Source organism: Acanthochromis polyacanthus, chromosome 19 (genome assembly GCF_021347895.1).
Source record: "Acanthochromis polyacanthus isolate Apoly-LR-REF ecotype Palm Island chromosome 19, KAUST_Apoly_ChrSc, whole genome shotgun sequence".
Taxonomy (NCBI): Eukaryota; Metazoa; Chordata; class Actinopteri; family Pomacentridae; genus Acanthochromis; species Acanthochromis polyacanthus.
Window position 1 is genome coordinate 32,766,423 of NC_067131.1, and position 23,725 is coordinate 32,790,147.

General features: G+C 42.6%; 2 protein-coding genes across 2 annotated transcripts in view; both read right to left on the reverse strand.

Annotated features, from left to right (window-relative positions):
- rpp30 (ribonuclease P/MRP 30 subunit) overlaps positions 1–23,725 on the reverse strand; it is a 130,979-nt gene that overhangs the window by 58,796 nt on the left and 48,458 nt on the right. The gene's annotated exons all lie outside the window — the stretch shown is intronic.
- Positions 1,459–20,301, reverse strand: LOC127531097 (interferon-induced protein with tetratricopeptide repeats 5-like). Its single transcript, XM_051939558.1, has 10 exons — positions 20,227–20,301; positions 9,760–9,939; positions 8,897–9,086; positions 7,811–8,005; positions 7,143–7,361; positions 6,866–7,007; positions 5,046–5,169; positions 3,447–3,588; positions 3,011–3,058; positions 1,459–2,100 (listed from the first exon to the last, which is right to left on the reverse strand). Exons 1-10 carry the CDS (start codon positions 20,229–20,231, stop codon positions 1,903–1,905), a joined length of 1,443 nt encoding a protein of 480 aa, XP_051795518.1. The 5' UTR covers positions 20,232–20,301; the 3' UTR covers positions 1,459–1,902.

Below are 23,725 nucleotides of genomic sequence, written 5' to 3' on the forward strand. Positions count from 1 at the left end.
AAAATGCTTTGCCCTGGTTGAGCGGTACTTGAATGAAAAAATAGTACACAGGGGGTACGTCACTGAAAATAGGTTAAGAATCAATGTCGTACACTATGTCCAAAAAAAATGCGATTTCTGTTAAAATGTCATAAAAACATGCCATTTGATGAAATAATGTAAAGTAGGCCGTGAAAAACACTGTAGAGCAGTTTTCTTTGAAAAAAAAATGGTCATGAATTCTGTCCAAAAAAACGCCATCGTATAGTATGTCGTCCGAAATTGTACAAAAAAATCATCAATTTTTGACGGAAACTGGACAAGAACGTCATAGTTTAGTATGTTGCCGAAAATGGACAAAAAAACGTAATTTTTTTGTCGGAAAATGGAGAACAACATCATAGTTTAGTATGTCAGTCGAAAATTGACAAAAAACGTCATAGTTTCGTATGTCGTTTAAAAATGGGCAAAAACGCCATAGTATAGTATGTCGTCCGAAAATGGACAAAAAGTGTCATAGTTTAGTACGCGTCCCAAAATGTACAGAAAACATCATTTTTGTCGAAGAATGGACAAAAACGTCATAGTTTAGTATGTCGTCCGAACACTGACAGAAAAGATTGGCCCGTTTAGCTCAACGGGTTAAGCAGGCGACCCATGTAAATGCACTGGTTCTGACGCAGCAGCCCGGGTTCGATTCCCACTCCTGAACCCTTTGCTGCCTGTCTTCCCCTGACTCTTCTCCCACATTCCCTGTCTGTCCTCCACTACGCCTAACAATGAAAAGCCAAAAAAAATAATATAAAGTGGACAAAAAACCTCACTCTTGTCGCAAAATGGAGAAAAACGTCACAGCTTAGTATGTCGCCCAAAAATGGACAAAAAAAGCGCCATTTTTTCAACATGTGGTAAAAACATGCCATATGATGAAATAATGTAAAGTAGGCCATGAAAGACACTATAGAGCAGTTTTCATTAAAATAAAAAGGTCATCATGAATTTTGTCCAAAAAAACGCCATCATATAGTATGTCGTCCGAAATTGTACAAAAAATCATCGATTTTTGACGGAAACTGGACAAGAACGTCATTTTTTGTCGGAAAATGGAGAACAACATCATAGTATAGTAAAATGCTATTTTTGTTAACATGTGGTAAAAACATGCCATATGATGAAATAATGTAAAGTATGCCGTGGAAATCACTGTAGAGCAGGTTTCTTTGAAAAACAAATGGTCATGAATTTTGTCCAAAAAAAATGCCATAGTATAGTATGTCAAAAAAATGCAATTTTTTTCAATGTATTTTTCAATATATACATATATATATATATACACACACACACACACACACACACATATATACACATATATATATATATATATATATATATATATATATATATATAAAATAACCTTCTGGAGAACCAGTGACGTTCTGCAACTAAAAACCCACTCAAAGACAGTTCTTTTCTCTGTTCTCTTTATTGCAGTAACTCAGGACTCACTGGTTAAGTTCAGAAGGAAATATTTCCTATTTGTCTTTTCAGATATCGACATTTTGATGGAACAAACATTTCAGAGACTGATATGAAAACGTGATGCTCTCAGAACGAGATAAAAATGAAGCAAAATGAGGAAAACTTTGAAAATATTTGAAAGCTGTTTGAAGAAAGTTAAAAACATCAGAAATGATTTTAAACAAGTCTAGAATGAATTAAAGGTTTTTCAAAATGAGGCCAAACTCGACTCAAAGTTCAGTGAGCTGCTGAGCTTTCACCCAGAACCCTGGTCTTCCTCAGACTCAGGGTTCTCGTCACACGTTCTAACCAGAACCCTTTTCCTAACAGTTGTGTTTATTTAGAGGATTGGTTTTGTTTATATGTTGTTTAGATGTTCTTGTTGTGTTGTTTTCTGGTTGTGACTCAGTCCAGCTGCAGACGGAGCTCACACAGAATCGACAGGAACTCTGTGTTCTGGGGTTCTCTCTCCAGAGCGTCCTCGTAGAACCTCGCCGCCCGCCTGTAGTCGCCCTCAGCTCGGGCCACGTATCCCAGAATGCCGTAGGACGCGCCGTCTGCCGGGTTGTTCCTGAGACGGCGCTCTGCCATCATCTTCAGCTTCTGTGGAGGAACGTCTGGAGGTTAGAACCCGTTTACTGGGGACAGCTTCAGTTCTCAGCTGGGTTCTTTAGGATCAGAAACAGAGAGGCGCTGTGTGAATCCAAAACTATTTTTTAATAGTTCATTAAAGAACCTTAATAAAAAAGGTTCCTTAAAGAATTGTCATTAAATGATTCTTAAAAGGAACCATCCAAAAATCGTTCCTTTATAAACCAGATATGAAACTCCAAAGAACTTAAAGTTGTTTTAAGGACCCATTTTGAGGAGAACCACCTGGTTCTGTACAGAACCTCTTTTAAACGGTTCTTAATGAAATAAATGGTTATATGAGGGTTTTAAATCTAATTATTCTGTGCAGCTTAAAATGAAAAAAAATGTGGCTCCAGACTAAAGATCTAGAAACTCTGAAGGATCTGGAGAACATCTAGAAACCCTGAAGGATCTGGAGAACATCTAGAAACCCTGAAGGATCTGGAGAACATCTAGAAACTCTGAAGGATCTGGAGAACATCTAGAAACCCTGAAGGATCTGGAGAACATCTAGAAACCCTGAAGGATGTGGAGAACATCTAGAAACCCTGAAGGATGTGGAGAACATCTAGAAACCCTGAAGGATCTGGAGAACATCTAGAAACCCTGAAGGATGTGGAGAACATCTAGAAACCCTGAAGGATCTGGAGAACATCAAGAAACCCTGAAGGATCTGACAGCTGGAGAACATTACTAGACTGGACATCTAAGAACCTCCTCTGGGTTCTTTCCATTAGAACACATTCAACATTTGGGGTTTTGGTTTTCTGATGTTGGATGTTAAAGAACCAAAGAACTCCAACAAACATCAAAGACCTGAAAGGAACCACCTCCTGTCCCCTAAATACAGAGGTTCTTCATGTGGTGATGGAGCTCTGACCTTCACACAGTGTTTCCCGTCTGATGTGTTGGTGCTGAACTCCAGAGCCTGTCAGACACAGCAGAGGGACAAACGTGTAAAACACCGAGCTTCAGACAGAGACTCAGAAAGACACTAAAACTGGTCCAGAATGACTTAACGAAGGTCCAGAATTTGTTTCAAATTATCCTAAATGATTTGATATCTGGCACAAGAGACAAGAAGATGCCTCAAAACTTGGTTTAAAATTTTTGAAAACAAGTTTAGATTGACCAAAATCACTCAGACCTGTCCAAACTTTGTTTAAAAACTGTCCAAACTGACTCTAAACCTGTCCAAAAATTCTTTTAAAATGACCCAAAGCCATCCATAAATAGTTCAGAATTAACAATAATCTGCCCAGAATGACTCGGCGTTTCCAGAATGCCTGAAGCACCTAAACGTAAGGGTCTGGTACCTTCTTGTAGAAGGAGATGGCGGTGTCCTTCTGGATGCTGTGGTAGTGACAGAACTCGGCGTAGCAGCGACTCATCGACTGGCGGATGCTGGGAGGTTCCTCCTCCAGCTGCTGGAGAACATCATCAAACATCTCCTGGGCTCTGAGACAACAGAAACAGAAATTCCTACAACAGACTGAAAGAACATCTGAGTTTTTTGTTCCAACTTGTCCTGAATCAGGTGACAGAGCTCTCTACAGGGCGGCTCCAGCTGACCTGAAAAAGGAATAAAGGAAGCCAAAGCGGACTCTCAGAGGATAGAGTCCCAGTTCACCAGCAGCAGACCAGAGGAGGTGTGGCAGGGTCTGCAGAGCTTCACTAACTTCAGAGGCTGTGATGTGACACCAGGAGACCTGAGAGTCGCTGTCAGAGGAGCTCAACGGCTTCTTTGCTCGGTTTGACTCATCACAGCGACCCCCCACTCACTGTGGAGGAGCACCATGTGAGCTCCTGGCAGTGAACCTCAGGAAGGCTGCTGGTCCAGACGGAGTCCCTGGAAAGCTGCTCAGAGCAGGAGCTCACCAGCTGTCTCGCATCTTCTGCAGGATCTTCAACCTCTCCCTGGCCCCAGCAGTCATCCCCACCTGCCTGAAATCCGCTACAATCATCCCCGTACCAAAAAAGTCACCAACAACCAGCCTCAGTGACTGCCGCCCTGCTGCCCTCAAACCTGTTATTATGAAGTGCTTGGAGAGGCTGGTTCTCCACATCAAAGACTGCCCCCCCCCCCACACACACACACACACACACACACACACACACCAGTGGTCCACACATTCAGGTTCCTGGGAGTCCAGATCTCTGATGACCTCTCCTGGACAGATAACATCACAGCTGTCATAAAGAAGGAGAGTCCTCAGAGAGAACCACCTGGATAGGAAGCTGCTGCTGGCCTTCTAGCGCTCATCCATAGAGATCCTGCTGACCTACTGTGTTTCCACCTGGAGCTGCACTGAGGCTGACAGAGCGAGGCTTCAGAGGATTGCTGGCTGTCCTCTCCCCTCCTCCACCTGGTGCCTCAGCAGAGCTCAGAACATCACCAAGGACAGTTCACATCCTGGTTCTCAGCTTTTTGATCTGTTGCCCTCTGGAAGGCGCTACAGATGCATTAAAGCGAGGACAAACAGACTAAAAACGTCTTCTGAGAGCCATCACCACCCTGAGCTGACGTCTGACACCCAGCCAGCGATATAATGTAGAATGTGTAATTTACACCACTGCCTCACTCACTGCTATTTATATGTATGTCTGTAAATAGATTGTTTTGCACTGTCAAGATTTCTTGCACTGAAAAGGAGAAGCTTTCGTTATACACTGTATGACAATAAAGCAAATTCTATTCTATTCTATTCTGTTCTATTCTATTCAGAATCAGTTAAAGCTGACTGAAATCAGTGACAGTTCTCCAACACGTCCAGAGCGACCTACAGCTGCCTGTCAGAGAGCAAACAGAGTTTAGACGTTTCCAAAATGACCTGAGCACAACTGAAATGAGTTCAGAACCAAACACGAAGGTAGAAATGTGTGGAGTACTTTTACTGCAGTACGACTTCTAGTACCTCTTCAGGTCCGACTCCTCAGCGTACTGCAGAGCCAGGTCGGCCTTGGCGCTGTTCAGCCCGTTCTTCAGCCGGACCGCCTCCTCCAGGTGATGAATACTGAGACGCCTCCACCGCTGGACCTCTGAACAACCAGAACCAAAACCAGAATGTGAACTGGACCTCTGAACAACCAGAACCAAAACCAGAATGTGAACTGGACCTCTGAACAACCAGAACCAGAATCTGATCAACTCAAACAGTTCAGTCGTCAGCTGTTTTAGTGATCAGATGAAACCAGTTTACTCACTGAAAATAACTGCTCACAGTAACTTAGGGATACTGTTCTTTACATGAGTGTTTTTCCTATTTGGTCAGAATTTTAATGGAATCAGTAATAGTTCCCTTTGATGTTACTATTAATGAATGAAAAGAAGATCCATTTTCATCAGTGCAATATTTATTACCCCATCCATTTAGACAATAACAAAGATAGCCCCAAAGTCAGTAGCGGATGTTTCCACCAATCACAGCTTGACAGTGACGTCTCATGCTAGCTTCATGCTAACTAGCTTCATGATGTTATTCTGAGGCGTTCCACTCCTCCACCAGTGCTACAGCAGTTCTGTGAGGTCACATGGAGGTACGAGCATCCAGTCGCTGCTTCAGCTGGTCCCAGACCTGCTCTATGGGGTTCAGGTCAGGAGACATTGCTGGTCATACCATATGAGGAACTCTGACTTCCTGAAGTCCAACTGTGATACTTCTGGCACCATGTGGTGGAGCATTATCATTCATCAACAGAATGTTGGGGCTGTTCTGGCAGAATTGGGGGATGATGATGGTTCTGTGATGTCTCTGAGGTAAGAACATGGAGTGACTGATCCATCTACAATCACCAAACCTGTTTTGCGGTGACTGTGATGCCTGCGCAGACTGCTGCACCTCCTCCACCAAAGCCAACCCTGGGGACCATGTTGACCTCGGCATATCGATCACCTTGCCTTCTCCAGCAATGCTGACGACCATCATTTCTGTACAAGGTGACCTGAAACTCATCAGTGAACAGGACGCTAGACCACTGCTGCATTGTCCAGGTCACATAGTCTTGTGTCCACTGCAAACGGTCACGGCGGTGTCTTGGTGTCGGTGGAGTCGCCTGCAACGGTCGTCTGGCATTCAAGCCAAAGTGGTGCAGTTGGTTCCGAATGGTTTGTCTGGAAACCCTAGTACCCCTCACTTCTGGTAAACAGGCCTGCAGCTGTGTGGTAGTTGCATAACAGTGTCTGAGTGCATAGGTCCTTAGGTACTGGTCATCACTGGTGGGGCCCCACTCCTGGGTCTGTCACCAACACTGCCAGGAGTTCTGAATGTTGCTGCTAGTCTGCTGATGACACTTTGAGACAAACCAAGTTCACAGCAACATGTGACTGCCTGCTACTGACCTGAAGGTGGCGCTGCTCGTCCGTTAAGTGACGTTGTGTGCTCATGGCTGCTTGAATGATGAACTGGGAATGACTTACTGACAACAGCAGCTTTTTATTGCCCCAGAATGTTGAAACTGATGCCACATTGAAAAGGGTTGTCTTTTTGTATTTTCTGGTGTTGGCCCCAATATGTAAGGCGCCCTGTACACAGTGAGACCATGACGTGGAAAACACTAAATGAGGTGTGTCTAGCACCCTGATACTCCCTATCCCTGAAATCACTGAAGTGAAACAAACACCTGATGAATGAAATCCACTGAGGACCTCACAGTATCCCTGACTTACTGTGAATAGAGTAGTACACAGCAGCAGTATTATAATGTAGTACAGAGTAGTAGTACACAGCAGCAGTACCTTTCTCGGGTTTGGGCTTGATGGACAGAAGGTTCTTCTTCTTCCTCAGGTAGCACAGACCCAGCTGATGGTGGATGAAAGCTGATTGGCTGCTGCCCTTCAGAGCTCTGAGCAGCAGACCAATGGACTGATCCAGCTGGTCCTGGAACACATTCAGAGGAGAAACAACATGTTTATGACCCAGCAGAACCAGACTGACCCAGAAGAACCAGACTGACCCTACGGAACCAGAGGGACCCAGCCGAACCAGACTGATTCCACCCTGGTTCTTGTGTACCTGCAGCCGTAAGTACTTGGCTACGTAGCGGATGACTTGGTCGTCGTTGGGTCCGACCAGCGCTTTCTCCACCAGAACTTCTGCCTCGTGGTGTTGGTGTTGCTGCTGCAGCTTCAGGGCCAGCAGGGCCAGCAGGACGCCGTCATCAGGGCAGAACTTCAGGGCCCGGCGGAGCTGCTGGGTGGCAGGAGACTCTTCAGGAGATGTTCCTAGAACGGCCTGCAGACCAGATCAGAACCATCACATCCTGAACACATGAGCAGAGCAGCTTCAGGCTGGTAGATCCACCTAAAGTCCACTGATCAGCAGCTACTGGTCCGTTCTACACGATGAGGTTCAGACCAGCAGCCAGGAATCAGATGGTGTGTCATTTTTACTTTAAAAAGGAAAAAACAAAAAGAAACATGGAAATAAACCAAGAAATGAGGGAGCCGCTCTGTTCAAGATAAAAAACAACAAAAACGGATCCAAGAAAAACATAAAACAGTTTCTGTTTCTCAGTTTTGAACCAAGAAAGAAAAATGCTTTCTTTTTTCATTTGCTGTTTAAAATGAAGAAAACTAAAAATGTGAACTTCCTATTGGTGTTTTTTGGTTCTAAAGCAGAAGAATGAGAACATGTTCCGTTTAGAACAGACAGAGACAGAGGGTGTGGCAGGAGAACCGGACCGGCTGTGGTTCCGTGCGGTACAGGGCGATGGCCAGACCCGTGTTCCACTCCCAGTCATCAGGCTGCAGCTTCAGGGCGTCACGGAAACACTGGATGGCAGCAGGATACAGGGACTTGGAGAACTTCAGGAACGTCCAGCCTTTCTCCCCAAACACCTCTGGAAGGAACTCAGAGGAACCGGAGGGATGCTTCTCCTGCTCACACACACACACACACACACACACACACACACACACACACACACACACACACACACACACACACACACACACACACACACACACACACACACACCTGACATCACCTGATGACATCATCCACATTTATGGAGACACCAGCTGTTTCCAGAAAGGTTCATTCACACTGTGTGTGTGTGTGTGTGTGTGTGTGTGTGTGTGTGTGTGTGTGTGTGTGTGTGTGTGTGTGTGTGTGTGTGTACCAGTGTGTGTGTGTGTGTGTGTGTGTGTGTGTGTGTGTGTGTGTGTGTGTGTACCAATGTGTGTGTGTGTGTGTGTGTGTGTGTGTGTGTGTGTGTGTGTACCAGTGTGTGTGTGTGTGTGTGTGTGTGTGTGTGTGTGTGTGTGTGTACCAGTGTGTGTGTGTGTGTGTGTGTGTGTGTGTGTGTGTGTGTGTGTGTGTGTGTGTGTGTGTATACCAGTGTGTGTGTGTGTGTGTGATCAGGTGCTGGCTATAGTTGTGGGGACCAAATGTCCCCACAACGATAGGAAAACCAAAAGAAATGTCACTTGTGGGGACCTCATTTTGGTCCCCACCAGTTTAAACAGTGTTTTCTTGGCCATGTTGTTGTTACTGAAAAAAGTAAAGTGCAAAAACGTTTCTTTAGGGTTAGACATTGTTTTGGTCTGGGTTAAGGTTTGGGTTAGGGTTAGGGGGTAGATATGAATGGGAGTCAATGGTAAGTCCCCACGGGGATATAAGAATCAGACGTGTGTGTGTGCACCAGTGTGTGTGTGTGTGTGTGTGTATGTGTGTGTTTGTGTATCAGTGTGTGTGTGTACCAGTGTGTGTGTATACCAGTGTGTGTGTATACCAGTGTGTGTGTGTACCAGTGTGTGTGTGTGTACCAGTGTGTGCTGCACTCTGCTGCAGTAGCTCTCTGCCTGTTTGTGGTCTCCATGGTGATAGTGCATCCAGGCCATGTCTCCGTACGTCACGATGAGTCGTCTCTCGCTGTCCTCGCCGTAACACTCTCTGGTTCTGTCCTCTGATTGGCTGAGGAGAGCCAGCGCCTCCTGTGGTCGCACCTGGAGATACCTGAGGACAGCGTTGTGTCAGTTTGTCTGTTTGTGGTGTTTTCTGTTGTTTTTTGTGGTTGTGTGTTCTTTGTGTGTTTTTTTGTGGTGTTGTTTTTATGTGCTGCTGTGTTTTTATGTGTCCTTTGTGTGTTCTTTGTGTGTCTTTGTCTGTTTTTTATGTGCTGCTGTGTGTTTTTATGTGCTGCTGTGTGTTTTTATGTGCTGCTGTGTTTTTATGTGTCCTTTGTGTGTTCTTTGTGTGTCTTTGTCTGTTTTTTATGTGCTGCTGTGTGTTTTTATGTGCTGCTGTGTGTTTTTATGTGCTGCTGTGTGTTTTTATGTGTCCTTTGTGTGTTTTTTGTGTGTTCTTTGTGTGTCTTTGTCTGTTTTTTATGTGCTGCTGTGTGTTTTTATGTGCTGCTGTGTGTTTTTATGTGTCCTTTGTGTGTTTTTTGTGTGTTCTTTGTGTGTCTTTGTCTGTTTTTTATGTGCTGCTGTGTGTTTTTATGTGCTGCTGTGTGTTTTTATGTGTCCTTTGTGTGTTTTTATGTGCTGCTGTGTGTTTTTATGTGTCCTTTGTGTGTTTTTATGTGCTGCTGTGTGTTTTTATGTGTCCTTTGTGTGTTTTTATGTGTCCTTTGTGTGTTTTTATGTGCTGCTGTGTGTTTTTATGTGCTGCTGTGCGTCTCTACCTGACATAGGCCAGCAGGCGGCAGTAGTGAGCGGTGGCTCCTCTCTGGCCCAGCTCCAGCTGGATGTCGTGCTCCAGCTGCCTGCTCAGGTCGTCCAGCTGCAGATCTTCCTCCTCCAGTTTCCAGGTGAAGCGACTCTGCAGCTGCTGCAGCCTCCAGCGCAGCTCCTCCGCTGCATCGCTGTGTCAGAGAGCGCTTATTGATCATCTGGATTTGGTCAAACATCTCGACTGGCTGCAGCACCGAACAAGAACTTAACAGAACCGGAACCTTCAGCAGAAAGAACTGGATCTCTGAAAGGTTCTTCAGGTTCTGAAAACCTGCCAGTCATTTCTGACAAGTTCCTGTTCATTTCAGAGACGATTTGAACAGCTCTGGGAGGATTACAAAACACCAGAAAACACCACAACAATACCAAAAACCACAAAACACCACAAAAACAACAAAACAACAAAATACAACAAAACAACGCAAAATACCAGAAAACACCACAAAAACAACAAACAACAAAATACAACAAAACAACGCAAAATACCAGAAAACACCACAAAAACAACAAAACACCAAAAAAAACTAGGGATGTCTGATATTGGCTTTTTGTTGATAACCGATATGCCGATATTAGTTTCAGATTCTGAGGTCAACCAGTACCGATACATGTGGGCCTGGAACTAATTCCAAACCACAGACATGTTGTTAATCAGGCACAGCAAGCGTGTTACTGCAGCCACACTAGAAAGACTTGAAGTGAAAAATAATCCTAAAGCTGAACTTTCTTGCTTTTAGGTAGGGGTCGGGGTACAGTCTAGCTAACTGATAAGAAATGAAGATATCTGCCTTCACAAACTCAGACTACAGATTGTAGTAATACCAAAAGAGGCCAGTAGGTGGAGGTAGGTTCTCCATCTGACTACAACATGGAGCACATATATTATTTAACAACCAATCAGTGAAAGACGTGGAAAAGGACACAGATTCACCTTTTAACAATGTGTGACCTATTTATTCTGAAATAATAAAAAAGAATAAATAGAAATTACAGCAAACTGTTTCAGTTCAAATAATAACAGCAAAAAACATTAAAGTGCTCTAAGAACTGGAAACTTAATCAGATATAAATAAGAGAATAAATAAAAACTGTTTACTACAGAAACTACAGTTCAGTTAAAAACATCTATAGAGCTCCAAGAACTGGACAGCTGAATGGTTTTCCCTTGTCTATGTCTTCTTTCTTTCTGACATCTTTAACTTGTTCCACAGTGTTCAGGTAATGCTCACGTTTCTGTTTTCAGATGCTGAGCTCCTCTGGCTATAAAATCATCAACAAAAGCAAGCACAGATCTGTGTCCGTGCTCTGACTAGAACTTCATCAGTATTCAATGAAAACATGTTTTTAGCTTTCAGAAAGTCTGCTCTGAAACGCTGCTGCTATGCTGTGTATTTATGGAACCAGCATGCTTTGATAAAGTGTTTTATCTTCAGCACAGATTAATCTGGTGAACAACGAGCCGTGTTCTGCAGTAAACGAGCACACGCGTGTTTTTAAATCACAAACCGGTCAGTCTGATGTCGGTTGCTCCCAGTAAACCAGCTGTGAGTTCCAGAGGACAGCAGCTCTGTGGTCTGACTCGTGGCGTAGCAGCAATGTTTTTCTGTTAGTTGCCTACATGAGTTTTTACAGAAACACCAGATTCCTCAGTTTGTTGCACCAGCAGCCAAAGGGTTTTCCATCTCTGTTTAACTCATTTATTTTTACTCCACCAAGGACTGTGGTGGAGTTCTGTGATGATCTGCGTACGTCTGTCCTTCTGTCTATTTGTCTGTGCACAACATTACTTAAAAACAGACCAACGGATTTAGATGAACTTTTAACTGAAGCTCAGAAATGACACACGGACCACCTGATCACATTCTGGCAGTGATGCGGCTTATAGTCTGGATCCACGGATTAAAGATTTCTGTATCACTGCGTCACTACAACATGACAGCAATGGACTCACCTGTAGCTGGATTCTAAGCCCCGCCCCCACTCTACTTCCATTGGCTACTGACATTAGTTTGGTTGAAAGCAAAAGCTGCGTTCTCATTCCACTGGTAGATGAACTCAGCTGGAAATGTGCTCCTGTCTTCTTTTTTAAGCCAAATGCCGGCGCCGCATGCTGGAAATCCGGCATGATTGTTTACATGCTTCATGACGCAGTCTGATGATGTCATCATTTGTGCACCGGTAATTGAAATCCAGGCATTATTTTATCGTTTTTATGACAGACAAAAGAAAAAACGATAACAATTTGACCGATATACATTTTTATGCCAACATCAATAATATCAGTGGGCCGATATTACGGGACATCCCGACAAAAAACAACTCAAAAAACAACACAAAACAACATAAAATGACACAAAAACAACATGAAATGACACGAAATAACAGAAAAAGACACAAAATGACACAAAACAACACAAAATGACACAAAACAACAAAAAACAACACAAAATGACACAAAACAACAAAAAACAAAAAACTAGACAATTCCCGCACACGGAAATCGTGGGAGGGGCTCGGGCTGGGCGGCCGTCGGGCCCTCGCGCGACCTCCATCCGGAGCGGGCGCGGGAGATGTGTATTCCGGCGTTTTCCGGTCCGTCGCAGGCTTTTATTTAGAAATGGTGCTGTGCTTTTATTTTGACAGGCGGAGACAGGAAGATGTCACCTGGTGAAAATTTTGATTGGAGTTACTGTAAAGGCTGTGTGAAGCTGAGCGGTTTTTGTTAGCTGTGAAATGACATTTTTGTTCACATCCTGTGCATGTCCTGGGGGCTAAGCCCCCCTGTCCTTAAAACCGAGTGACGCCTCTGTGGCACTGTAGCACATGGTCTGAGAAGGTTTTTTTTTTTTTTTGATCAAGCCAGGGGTTTTTGGAGGCGTCTGTATGGAAAACCATAAATCCCACCATCACAATATATACATGCCTGAAAAGAAGAGATTTGTTTTTTTTTTAAGACTAAAATGAAGTACTGAACCATGTACCATGAAAAAACATGGCGGAGGTGGCTGCATCGCAGGAGAAGGTAGCGGGAGTAGTTGGAACAAAATATGCGTTTCTGCATGGTTTGTTGGGCTCCATGCTGAACATACTGTTCGCCAACTGTAACATCTTCAATGCTACCAAAAATGCGACTTATGGAACATCAAGCAGCCACCTAAACGTAGATTCTGGAGTCGCCGCTGTCAAGACAAACAAGGGCGGCACACATCAAAGGACCATGCGGAGCCTCCACACGCACCGGCTCTGTATGTGCTCTGCTTTGGACTCCTGTTTTTGCCATTGTTCTCAGCTGAAGCAATACAAAGACGTGTGCCTGAGCATGGATTGAACATGATCCCATATAAAATTTTAAATATTGGATATGGACAATGCATTGTATCTGCAGTTCTTCGCAATGGCCTGGTTCGAACTGAACAAACGGTAAAAGTCACAAAGACTAACAGCAAAGGACTCGCACACAACTGGGCACAAATTCGACTTTATTTTATGCTTTTACTCCTGGCGGGGGACATCCACCTAAACCCCGGGCCTGTCACACACAGTGACAAGACTGTTGCTGTAGGACTGGAGCCTGTCATTTCCACCGAGGCGCTAAAGGTGTTAACATCACACGGGAAAGATACAACTCCCCAAATCATGACTACGGAGTCGAGATTTGTTGTATCTACGCGACTACTCCAGGCGCCATCAGCGGCGGATCAGAGGGGAGAGACCGTGGTGGCAGGCGGAGACACCGTGCCAGGTGAAATGGACGGCTCACCGCTGGAGGAGATCGCCGAGCCCAGCGCCTCAATCAACCCGGCCGGGAAGGAGATTCTACCGGAGGAGGCGAGATACGGGCACGCCCGGCATGGCCCGGACACGGAACCGACAACATGCACGGCCTCATCGGAGGCGAAGTGTGGAGCTTTAACCCGAAAGGAGAGGGCACCTTCCTCAGGATTACACGGGAGTAAAGGCAAACCAACAAATGCACGGACTAAAACTGTGAAGACAAAGGACACCTCTGATGAAACTGAACCTACAAAACCCGGACTTTGTGCGAAACAAAAAGACAAACCGTGAGTAATCATTCTTATGCCCTGCAACATATCGTTTCCACCGTCAGTCATGCCAAAATTATATGGGACCGGGACCAGAAACCTAATGGGATTTTTGGAGGGCATTTAAATATATGCAGCTTAAAGCACAAACACGATGAAATAAAGACGCTTCTAACGAACTCTAATTTGCAAATTTTAGGGCTAACAGAAACTTGGCTTGATCATAAAATTAACACTAGTCTTCTGGATATTTCTGGCTACAACTGTTTTAGAAAAGATAGAAAATCAGGTAAATTAGGACATGGAGGGGTGCTTATGTATGTCTGTGAATCCCTTAAATGTACAGAGCTAACTTTTAATTGTGATGTCCAAATAGAATATTTATGTGTTGATATTAATTTGTCCCCTCGAATGCATTTTTTGATTCTGTTGTTATATAACCCCCCATCTACCAATGATGATAAATTCTGTGAAGATTTAGAAAAAATAGTGAAAGCAATGCCCCTTAAATCTGAAATAATTATAATGGGTGATTACAACATGGATTGGTTCGACATAAAGAAAAAGAAAAAATTAAAAAATGTGATGACTAAATACGATTTTACACAAGTAGTAAAAGGAGCAACAAGAATCGCTAAGACAAGTAAAACACAAATTGATTTAATTTTCACAAATAAAGAGGAGCGCATTCAAAAATCATACAACTTCCTAACAGGATTGTCTGATCATAACATGACTCTTATAGTAAGAAAATTATCCAAGAAACGCTTTGCTAAATTTGAGAAATCTAAAGTTAGCGCAATAATTATTCCCAAAAAGTATATCCCAAAATTAGATAATGAGTTACAAAAATAAATTGGGAAAGCCAAGTGTGGGACGATGTGGATAGTAGCTGCAGGCAAATTATGGATAAAACAGAAAGTGTTGTAGGTGTTGTAGGTAGGTTTCTAAAGAAGTGCAACAATGGTAAACAGAAAATTCTACCCTGGATTAGTGAATCTATTAAAAAATTAATGAAACAAAGAGACCAAGCCTTAAAAAAGGCAATCAAAAGTAAACTCTATACTGACAGGATTATATACAAAAGTCTCAGAAATCGTGTGCTTAAAGACATGAGAGTCGCCAAAAGTAATTTTTATGTCTTCACAATCACGCAGGCTCGAGGAAATCCATCCATGATGTGGAGAACAATAAATAATATCGTCAAACCAAAAGGAAAGCAAGTGAATATGTATGAACTTAAAATTGGAGATGAGCTTGTAAATAATAGTATACAGATAGTACAGGTATTTAATAATTATTTTGTTTCATCCGTTGAGGAATTGGCTAACTCCCATGACTTGAGGGTAGACTATCAGCAATTAAAAATGAAAATAGTAATAGGTTTTTATTTGAAGAAGTAACTGAATCAGAGGTGCTGAGAGTGATAGAAACAATTAATAATAGCCATGCTAAAGATCTTTTTAATATTGACGCTTCACTTCTTAAGAGGAATAAAGAAATATTGGTAAAACCCCTAACTCATTTGGTTAATCTTTCCTTTAAAAAAGGAGAATTTCCAAATGACTGGAAACGATCAAGGGTTATACCCATATTTAAATCTGGAAAAGCAAATGAAGTTTCTAACTATAGACCAATTAGCATTTTGCCGATCTTCTCTAAAGTGTTGGAGAAGATCGTAGCAAACCAATTAATGTCCTTTTTACAGTGCAACAACACACTGCATCCTCTGCAGTTTGGATTCCGGCCTCGACATTCAACCGAAACTGCCAATTGCTATTTTATTGAACAACTTAAATTAGCAATTGACAAAGAGAAGCAGTCGGAGCAGTCTTTTTGGATTTAAAAAAGGCCTTCGATCTGTTAAATCACAATGTACTTCTACAGAAATTATCTAGGTTAAACTTTGATGAAATAACATTGCAATGGTTTAAATCATATTTGCACCAAAGACAACAATGTGTAATAATAAATAATGAAAAATCATCTTATTTAGCTCTAAATACAGGAGTCCCACAGGGATCTATACTTGGTCCATTTCTCTTCTCACTGTATATAAATGATTTACCAAATATCTGTCCCGGTGCTGGTTTCCAGATGTATGCAGACGATGCAGTTGTTTATGTGAGCAGTAAAATGTTGAAGCCATAACTGCCCAGCTGCAGAGTCATTTAGATGCTGTGTCAGTTTGGTTTCAAAATTCAGGACTCACCTTAAATGTCAATAAAACAGTGTCAGTTTGCTTTTCCTCAAGATGTTGTCCGTATGAGGAACTGCACCTGACAATTAATGGTCAAGTCATTGAACAAGTAAAGGAAGTAAAATATCTGGGTCTGATTTTAGACTCCCATTTAACATTTGAAAGTCATATTAAAAAGATAATAAGAACAGCCAAGGCAAATCTGTACACCTTTCGACACATAAGGGACTGTTTATCATTTCAAGCAGCAAATGTGTTTATGCATGCTATGATTTTTTCCCATCTCAGTTATTGTATAACCTCCTGGTCACAGGCAACGATCACAACAATTAGTCCAGTAAGAATGATCTATAACAGAGCCTTGACAATACTGGCTAGAAAATCTGTTAGAACCCACCATTGTGAAGTTTTGCAGAGGTTGCACTTTCTTAGTATTGAAAATGTTATAAACTTCTGTAATTTAAAACTAATGTATAAATGTCTGTACAGTCAAGCCCCTGAGGTTCTTGGACAGTTCATTGTTCCACTTAGAGCAACAGGCTCAAGAACACGCGGAGCCTTTAATGGGAATGTGAAAGAGCCTGGGAGAGACACTGTGTTTGGAAGATGTGCTTTTTCTGTTAAGGTTGCTAAACTGTGGAACTCTCTGTCACGCGAACTGAAACAAGACCGAGATCTAGGGGCTTTTAAAAATGAACTGAAGCTGGTTTTAAAAGGGGATCAGGTCTGCAACCATTTTTAGATTGATCAAATGTATTTGTTTTTGTATTAATGTTGTTGTTGTTTTGTTTGTTTTTCTCTTTCTCTCCTCTGTAAAAGCCCTTCTCGGGACGGACTTTGCAAATTAGCTCTGGCTATAAATGTCATAGTGTGTTATACATGTCATACATGTTTATTGTATACACTGGTCCCTATTAAATAAACAATAAATAAATAAATAAATAAATAAGTCTGGAGGTGAAATTCTGACGAAGCACGTCATAAGACATCACTTAGAGAAAACATGGAAGATCGGCAGGAAAACATCACAACCTGTGTTTGAACCCAGGACGCCTGCACCAAATGAGGGAGCTCAGTGTGCCAAGCTATCACAGACACATACTGACTAGTCTTTGTGGCGCCTTCTTCAGTGGCAGACATGCTGCTGACAGCAGTGTTTCTGAACGGGAGCGCAACGTCGCGTTCTGCCGGTCCTTATGGGCTAACCGTTAATCCTAGGTGAAAAGTGAAATGACCGTGAGCGAGAGGAAGCCTGTGGCTAACCAGAAATGTATTATTTTCCAGATATTGTGAGAAATGACCGAGCGACAGCGATTTAAAAAACACTGTCCCTCTATGAGGCAGATGATTCAGTTTACATTGGTGCCTATGGAGAGAAGGGTGCGACTTTGCTCTAAACTGCTGCCTGTCATTTCACTTCTGAAAGAGCTAGCTCTTCAAACTTGGATTCATTTGAATCCCAGGTAGATTGTTTACAATCTGACCAAATTTCATTCTCCTAATACTTGTCGTTTGGTCGTGAGAGCGATTCGTTCGTGAAAGTTTCAGGCGGATTTTTCACCTCTCCTCCACTCTGCCTAGTCACATGACCCACTCTGAACAGAGCAGATTGTGAGAATTTTCACTTTTTTGAGGACTCACTGAGCAAAAACTTAAATGTCAGCCTGACATGAAATACATCCCTGCGGAGACAAGAAAAATCACTGCGTTTTGATGGTTAAATGAAGTTTCTAGGTGAAAGTATGGCGAAGCAGTGGCGTTGTGAAAACAGGTGACTCTTAAGTCTGAGTGATTCAGTAATCCCATTCATGTGTATGTGGAAAATTAATGCAGTTTTTTGCTCATAACTCTGGCAAATATGAATGAATGTCTTAGAAAATAGATAGCCATCGATTCCCCATAAAACCGCACGAGCTGTAATTTGTGTGTGATTTCTCAAAGCCCTGGGAGAAATACCGAGCCAAAGTTTAGGCGGAAGAAGAAGAAGCGGAACAAAAATAAACTCCGCGGGAGAACAATAGGTGCTCCGGCATGTTCCATGCCCGAGCCCCTAATGACACAAAAAACAAAGAACAACACAAAATGACACAAAACAACAAAAAACAACACAAAATTACACAAAACAATTCAATTCAATTCAATTCAATTTTATTTATATAGCGTCAATTACAGTCAAATCGTCTCAAGACGCTTTACAGAACCCATATGCCTGACCCCCAGAGCAAGCCCAAAGGAGACAGTGGCAAGGAAAAACACCCTTTTAACAGGGAAGAAACCTCGAGCAGAACCCGGCTCTAAATAGGGGGGACCCATCTGCCTGCTGGCCGGGCGGGTTGAGAGGGACAGAAGAGGGCAAGGGGGAGGGATGGGAGAAGAGGGAGGGGTGAGAAAGCAAGGAAAACACAACACACATTTGGATACATGCATGACAGGATATGTGACACAGACAAAGTATAAGCTAACATTGAAAACTGACTCATAGTTTACTCTTATGATGTACGGCTCTGACATTAAACATACTCCATATATAGCTAGCAGTAAAATTCAAACAGTATGTAAGTTAGCATAACAGTATATTGAAGGCGATGCAGAGTTGACTCGTGGAAAAAGGGAATTGGAAGCAGAGGGCTGGTGGAAGGTCAGTAGCAGCATCCCACAGTGGACATGGTGGAGACTGGACCAGCTGGTGGAACATCGACCGCAGATCTGAAGCATCCAGCTCTGGGACCAGGGACACTCGGAGAAATAGCACAGGGGGAAACAGAGTGAATGTACTGCAATAACGGTATACATATTAAATGTAAAGGTAGATAGAGAAGGGCTCAGTGCGTCAAGAAAAGTCCCCCAGCAGCCTATAGGCCTATAGCAGCATGACTAGGGGCAGAACGAAGGGACGTCCAAGAGGGAGTCAGCTGTGCAATGAAGACACAAGCCGAACCTCTGTGGGTCACCCAGTCAGCCCCAACTATAAGATTTGTCAAAAAGGAACGCTTTAAGCCTGGTCTTAAAAATAGAGAGGGTGTCTGCCTCCCGAACCCAAACTGGGAGCAGGTTCCACAGGAGAGGCGCCTGATAACTGAAGGCTCTGCCTCCCATTCTACTTTTAGAAATTCTAGGAACAACAAGTAAGCCTGCAGTTTGAGAGCGAAGAGTTCTACTAGGATAATAAGGTACTATCAGATCTTTAAGATATGATGGAGATTGGTTATTAAGAGCTTTATATGTCAGAAGAAGGATTTTAAATTCTATTCTGGATTTAACAGGAAGCCAGTGAAGAGAAGCAAGTATAGGGGAAATATGATCTCTTTTGCTAACTCCTGTCAGTACTCTCGCAGCAGCGTTTTGGATCAACTGTAGATGTTTGAGAGAGCTATTTGGACAACCCGATAATAAGGAATTGCAATAGTCAAGCCTGGAAGTAACAAAAGCATGAACTAATTTTTCTGCATCACTCTGAGACAGAATGTTCCTGATTTTTACAATATTACGCAGGTGAAAACAACAAAAAACAACACAAAAAATGACACAAAATGACACAAAACAACAAAAAAACAACACAAAATGACACAAAACAACAAAAAACAACACAAAATTACACAAAACAACAAAAAACAACACAAAAAATGACACAAAATGACACAAAACAACAAAAAAACAACACAAAATGACACAAAACAACAAAAAACAACACAAAATTACACAAAACAACAAAAAACAACACAAAAAATGACACAAAATGACACAAAACAACAAAAAAACAACACAAAATGACACAAAACAACAAAAACACAAAATGACACAAAAAACAAAGAACAACACAAAATGACACAAAAAACAAAGAACAACACAAAATGACACAAAACAACAAAGAACAACACAAAATGACACAAAACAACAAAAAACAACACAAAATGACACAAAACAACACAAAAACAAAACAACACTACACCAGCCACCATAGAACATGTCCTAACTGTTCTAAAGAACTCCAGACTGGATCTGCTGCTGCTCAGAACATTACAGAACCTGAAGCTTCAGATCCTGCTGTTGTTCAACATGAAGCTGCTTCTTGTCCTGACATGTCAGAAACACACCTGGATAAAACAAAGTTGCTCCTGTTCTCTGCACACGGATAATCTGATCTGAACTCTGGGTTCTGGAGGGAACAGACTCACCTCATGGTGTTCTTCAGGTGGAACCGAGCAGACGTGAAGCAGCAGAAGGACCTGAAGGTTCTGTTCAGAGCAGGACGAAGAAACGAAACTGATGACAGTGATGCCTTCACTGACGCCTCGGACAGAACCAGCATGACTCATCCCCCAGAGGAGACGCTGGAAACTAGAAACCTGCATTAAAAACCTCCGTTCACGACCACAGCGACCCTGAACACAACATCTGGAACATCTGAAGGACCCGCGAGACCACTGGAAGCTCCTCATCCTCATCCTCATCCTCATCCTCATCCTCATCTTCTGGAAGGATTCTGGGCTTTATCAAGTCATTAATGCAGATCATTTATCAAGTCAGGACTGAAACCTGACACCCTCGAGACACACAACGAGAGCAGGAGGACACACAGCCACACCAGGAGGACACACTACCACACCAGGAGGACACACTACCACACCAGGAGGACACACAACCACACCAGGAGGACACACAACGAGACCAGGAGGACACACAACCACACCAGGAGGACACACAACGAGACCAGGAGGACACACAACCACACCAGGAGGACACACAACGAGACCAGGAGGACACACAACCACACCAGGAGGACACACAACGAGACCAGGAGGACACACAACCACACCAGGAGGACACACAACGAGACCAGGAGGACACACAACCACACCAGGAGGATACACAACCACACCAGGAGGACACACAACCACACTAGGAGGACACGCAACGAGACCAGGAGGACACACAACGAGACCAGGAGGACACACAACCACACCAGGAGGACACACAACCTACCTGAGCTCAAACTTCACAGCAGCAGTGAGTAGAGACTCCAGCACCAACATCTGGATCATCTGGAAACAGCTGCTCTGAACATTTCACTGTAAAGTACAAAAACACACAAAATCACCACAAAAACACTTAAAATCACCACAAAAACACACAGAGTTACAAAAACACATAGAGTTAATACAAAAATGTGAAAATCATGACAAAGACTCAGAGTCACCTCAAAGATGCAAACTGCACAACAATAAATGAGAAAGATAAAAGGTTAAGAAGCCCCTAGAGGTGAAAACTGAAACCAGTAAGATCCAGTAGGACCAGTAGAGAAACCAGTTAGATCCAGTAGGACCAGTAGAGAAACCAGTTAGATCCAGTAGGACCAGTAGAGAAACCAGTTAGATCCAGTAGGACCAGTAGAGAAACCAGTTAGATCCAGTAGGACCAGTAGAGAAACCAGTTAGATCCAGAATCTTTTCCACAGACAGGTTTAGGGTTTGAACCAGTTTTTGGCCGATTCTAGCAACAGACTCTGATAGTTGTTGTTTATTTGATCAGTTTTAATGCTGTTATCTGATAGTTGTTTATTTTCTTATTGGTTTTAATGCTGTTTATCTGATAGTTGTTTATTTTATTGGTTTTAATGCTGTTTATCTGATAGTTGTTTATTTTCTTATTGGTTTTAATGCTGTTTATCTGATAGTTGTTTATTTTCTTATTGGTTTTAATGCTGTTTATCTGATAGTTGTTTATTTTCTTATTGGTTTTAATGCTGTTTATCTGATAGTTGTTTATTTTCTTATTGGTTTTAATGCTGTTTATCTGATAGTTGTTTATTTTCTTATTGGTTTTAATGCTGTTTATCTGACAGTTGTTTATTTTCTTATTGGTTTGAATGCTGTTTATCTGCGGCTGCAGTGTCTCATATGATGTGTTAGATACAATCCAGACGTTATTCTTTCTGTGTTGACCAGAGAAGAGAGCTAGCATCCAGTAAATGTTAGCTTTAATGTGAGTTAGCGATGCTAACCGAGCTAGCTGCTCAGTTGTAGCCTGATTAAAGCTAACATAGCATTAAGCTAATGGTGTTTGTGTTGAGTTTCATGTTAACAGCTGAAGTGTGTTGTGTTACTGTGATGTAAATACTGAACCTGAATCTTACTGGAAGGATGAGGAGGACATCAATGATGGAGGACAGAAGACTCTTCAGACAACCACAGCTGGATGTTCATGTTCTCTGCCGCTCTCAGTCCATCAGACCAGATGTTCCCAATGATCCAGACCAAGGCTGGAAGGAAAAGACACAGTGAGGAAAAGACCTCCAAGGTTCTTTAATTCCAACTGCTGGAACATTAAATATGAGTGAACACATCAGGATATGAACGGAACACAACATAGGGTTGTGTTTTTGTTCTATTTTTAATCTTCTGGAAGTAGTTTTTTTCCTGGTTGAGGCCAAAGAACATTTTACTGCCTCAGATGGACAATAGAAAACATCGTCTGTCTCCGCCCCTTCCTCTCCTTCTCAGCCACTGAAACCCTCATTCATGTCTTCATCACTTCCTGCCTTGACTACTGTAATAGCATTCTCTTCAGCACCACCTCCAAAGCTCTCAATAAACTTCAATACATTCAAAACTCTGCTGCCCGACTCCTCAGCTGAACCCGTTCCCATGACCATATCACCCCCATCCAGCAGAACCACTGGCTCCCCATTTCACACCACATCCAGTGTAACCTGCTTCTCCTCACCTTCAAGTCCATCCACAATCGCCCCCTCTTACCTTGCTGATTTGCTCCTCCCCTACACCCCCACAGGAATCTCAATTCAATTCAATTCAATTTTATTTATATAGCGTCAATTACAGTCAAATTGTCTCAAGACACTTTACAGAACCCATATGCCTGACCCCCAGAGCAGCCCAAAGGAGACAGTAGCAGGAAAACACCCTTTTAACAGGGAAGAAACCTCGAGCAGAACCCGGCTCATCTCCTGTCTGTCCGTCTGTAAATATAAAAACATGAAGTGTTCTATGAAAAGTCCAATCTTTGAAAACTGACCATGCTATTGGCAGTGATTCTCTGATGATTAATCATAATTAATTTAGGAGATTACTGGCCTTAGGATTCCTATCTATCATCTATCTATCTAGCGGCTCATCAATCTCCGCTCATCCCACGCAAACCTCCTTTCCATCCCGCACAGGACCACCTGGTGACACTGGGAGGACAGAGCCTTCTCCATCGTCGAGCTCTCCGTTACTGCACCAACCTCTCCACATTCAAATCCCTTCTAAAGACTCACCTCTTTAGATCTGCTTTCCTTCAGTGATACTGTATTTTATCTTTCATTTGATTCATTTTAAAATGACTGTTTATTGACTTTTAAATTAACAGTTTTTATTTATAACTCTTGTTTTAATTTATTGTATTTTATGAACAGCTCTTGTAAAGCGCTTTATAAATAAAATGTATTATTATTATTAATGACTGATACCACTGATGGATCAACAGGTGGAAAACTGTGAAGCAGCAATGGGTGAATCATTTTCTAATCTTTGGGATGTAAATGCAGATCACTGACGTCCTTCAGATCATTCCTCAACAACGAAGGTAAGGTTCCTGTCAGTAGGTCTACTCTAGAACTTTCTCCAGTTGTCGGTAGGTCTACTCTAGAACTTTCTCCAGCTGTCAGTAGGTCTA

Excerpts from the sequence above, each read along its gene's own strand:
- LOC127531097 (XM_051939558.1), bottom strand. Across the intron at positions 3,059-3,446 it reads CCATCTCCTTCTACAAGAAG|GCTCTGGAGTTCAGCACCAA; the intron begins GTACCAGACCCT and ends TGTGTCTGACAG. Across the intron at positions 2,101-3,010 it reads ACGGGAAACACTGTGTGAAG|AAGCTGAAGATGATGGCAGA; the intron begins GTCAGAGCTCCA and ends GTTCCTCCACAG.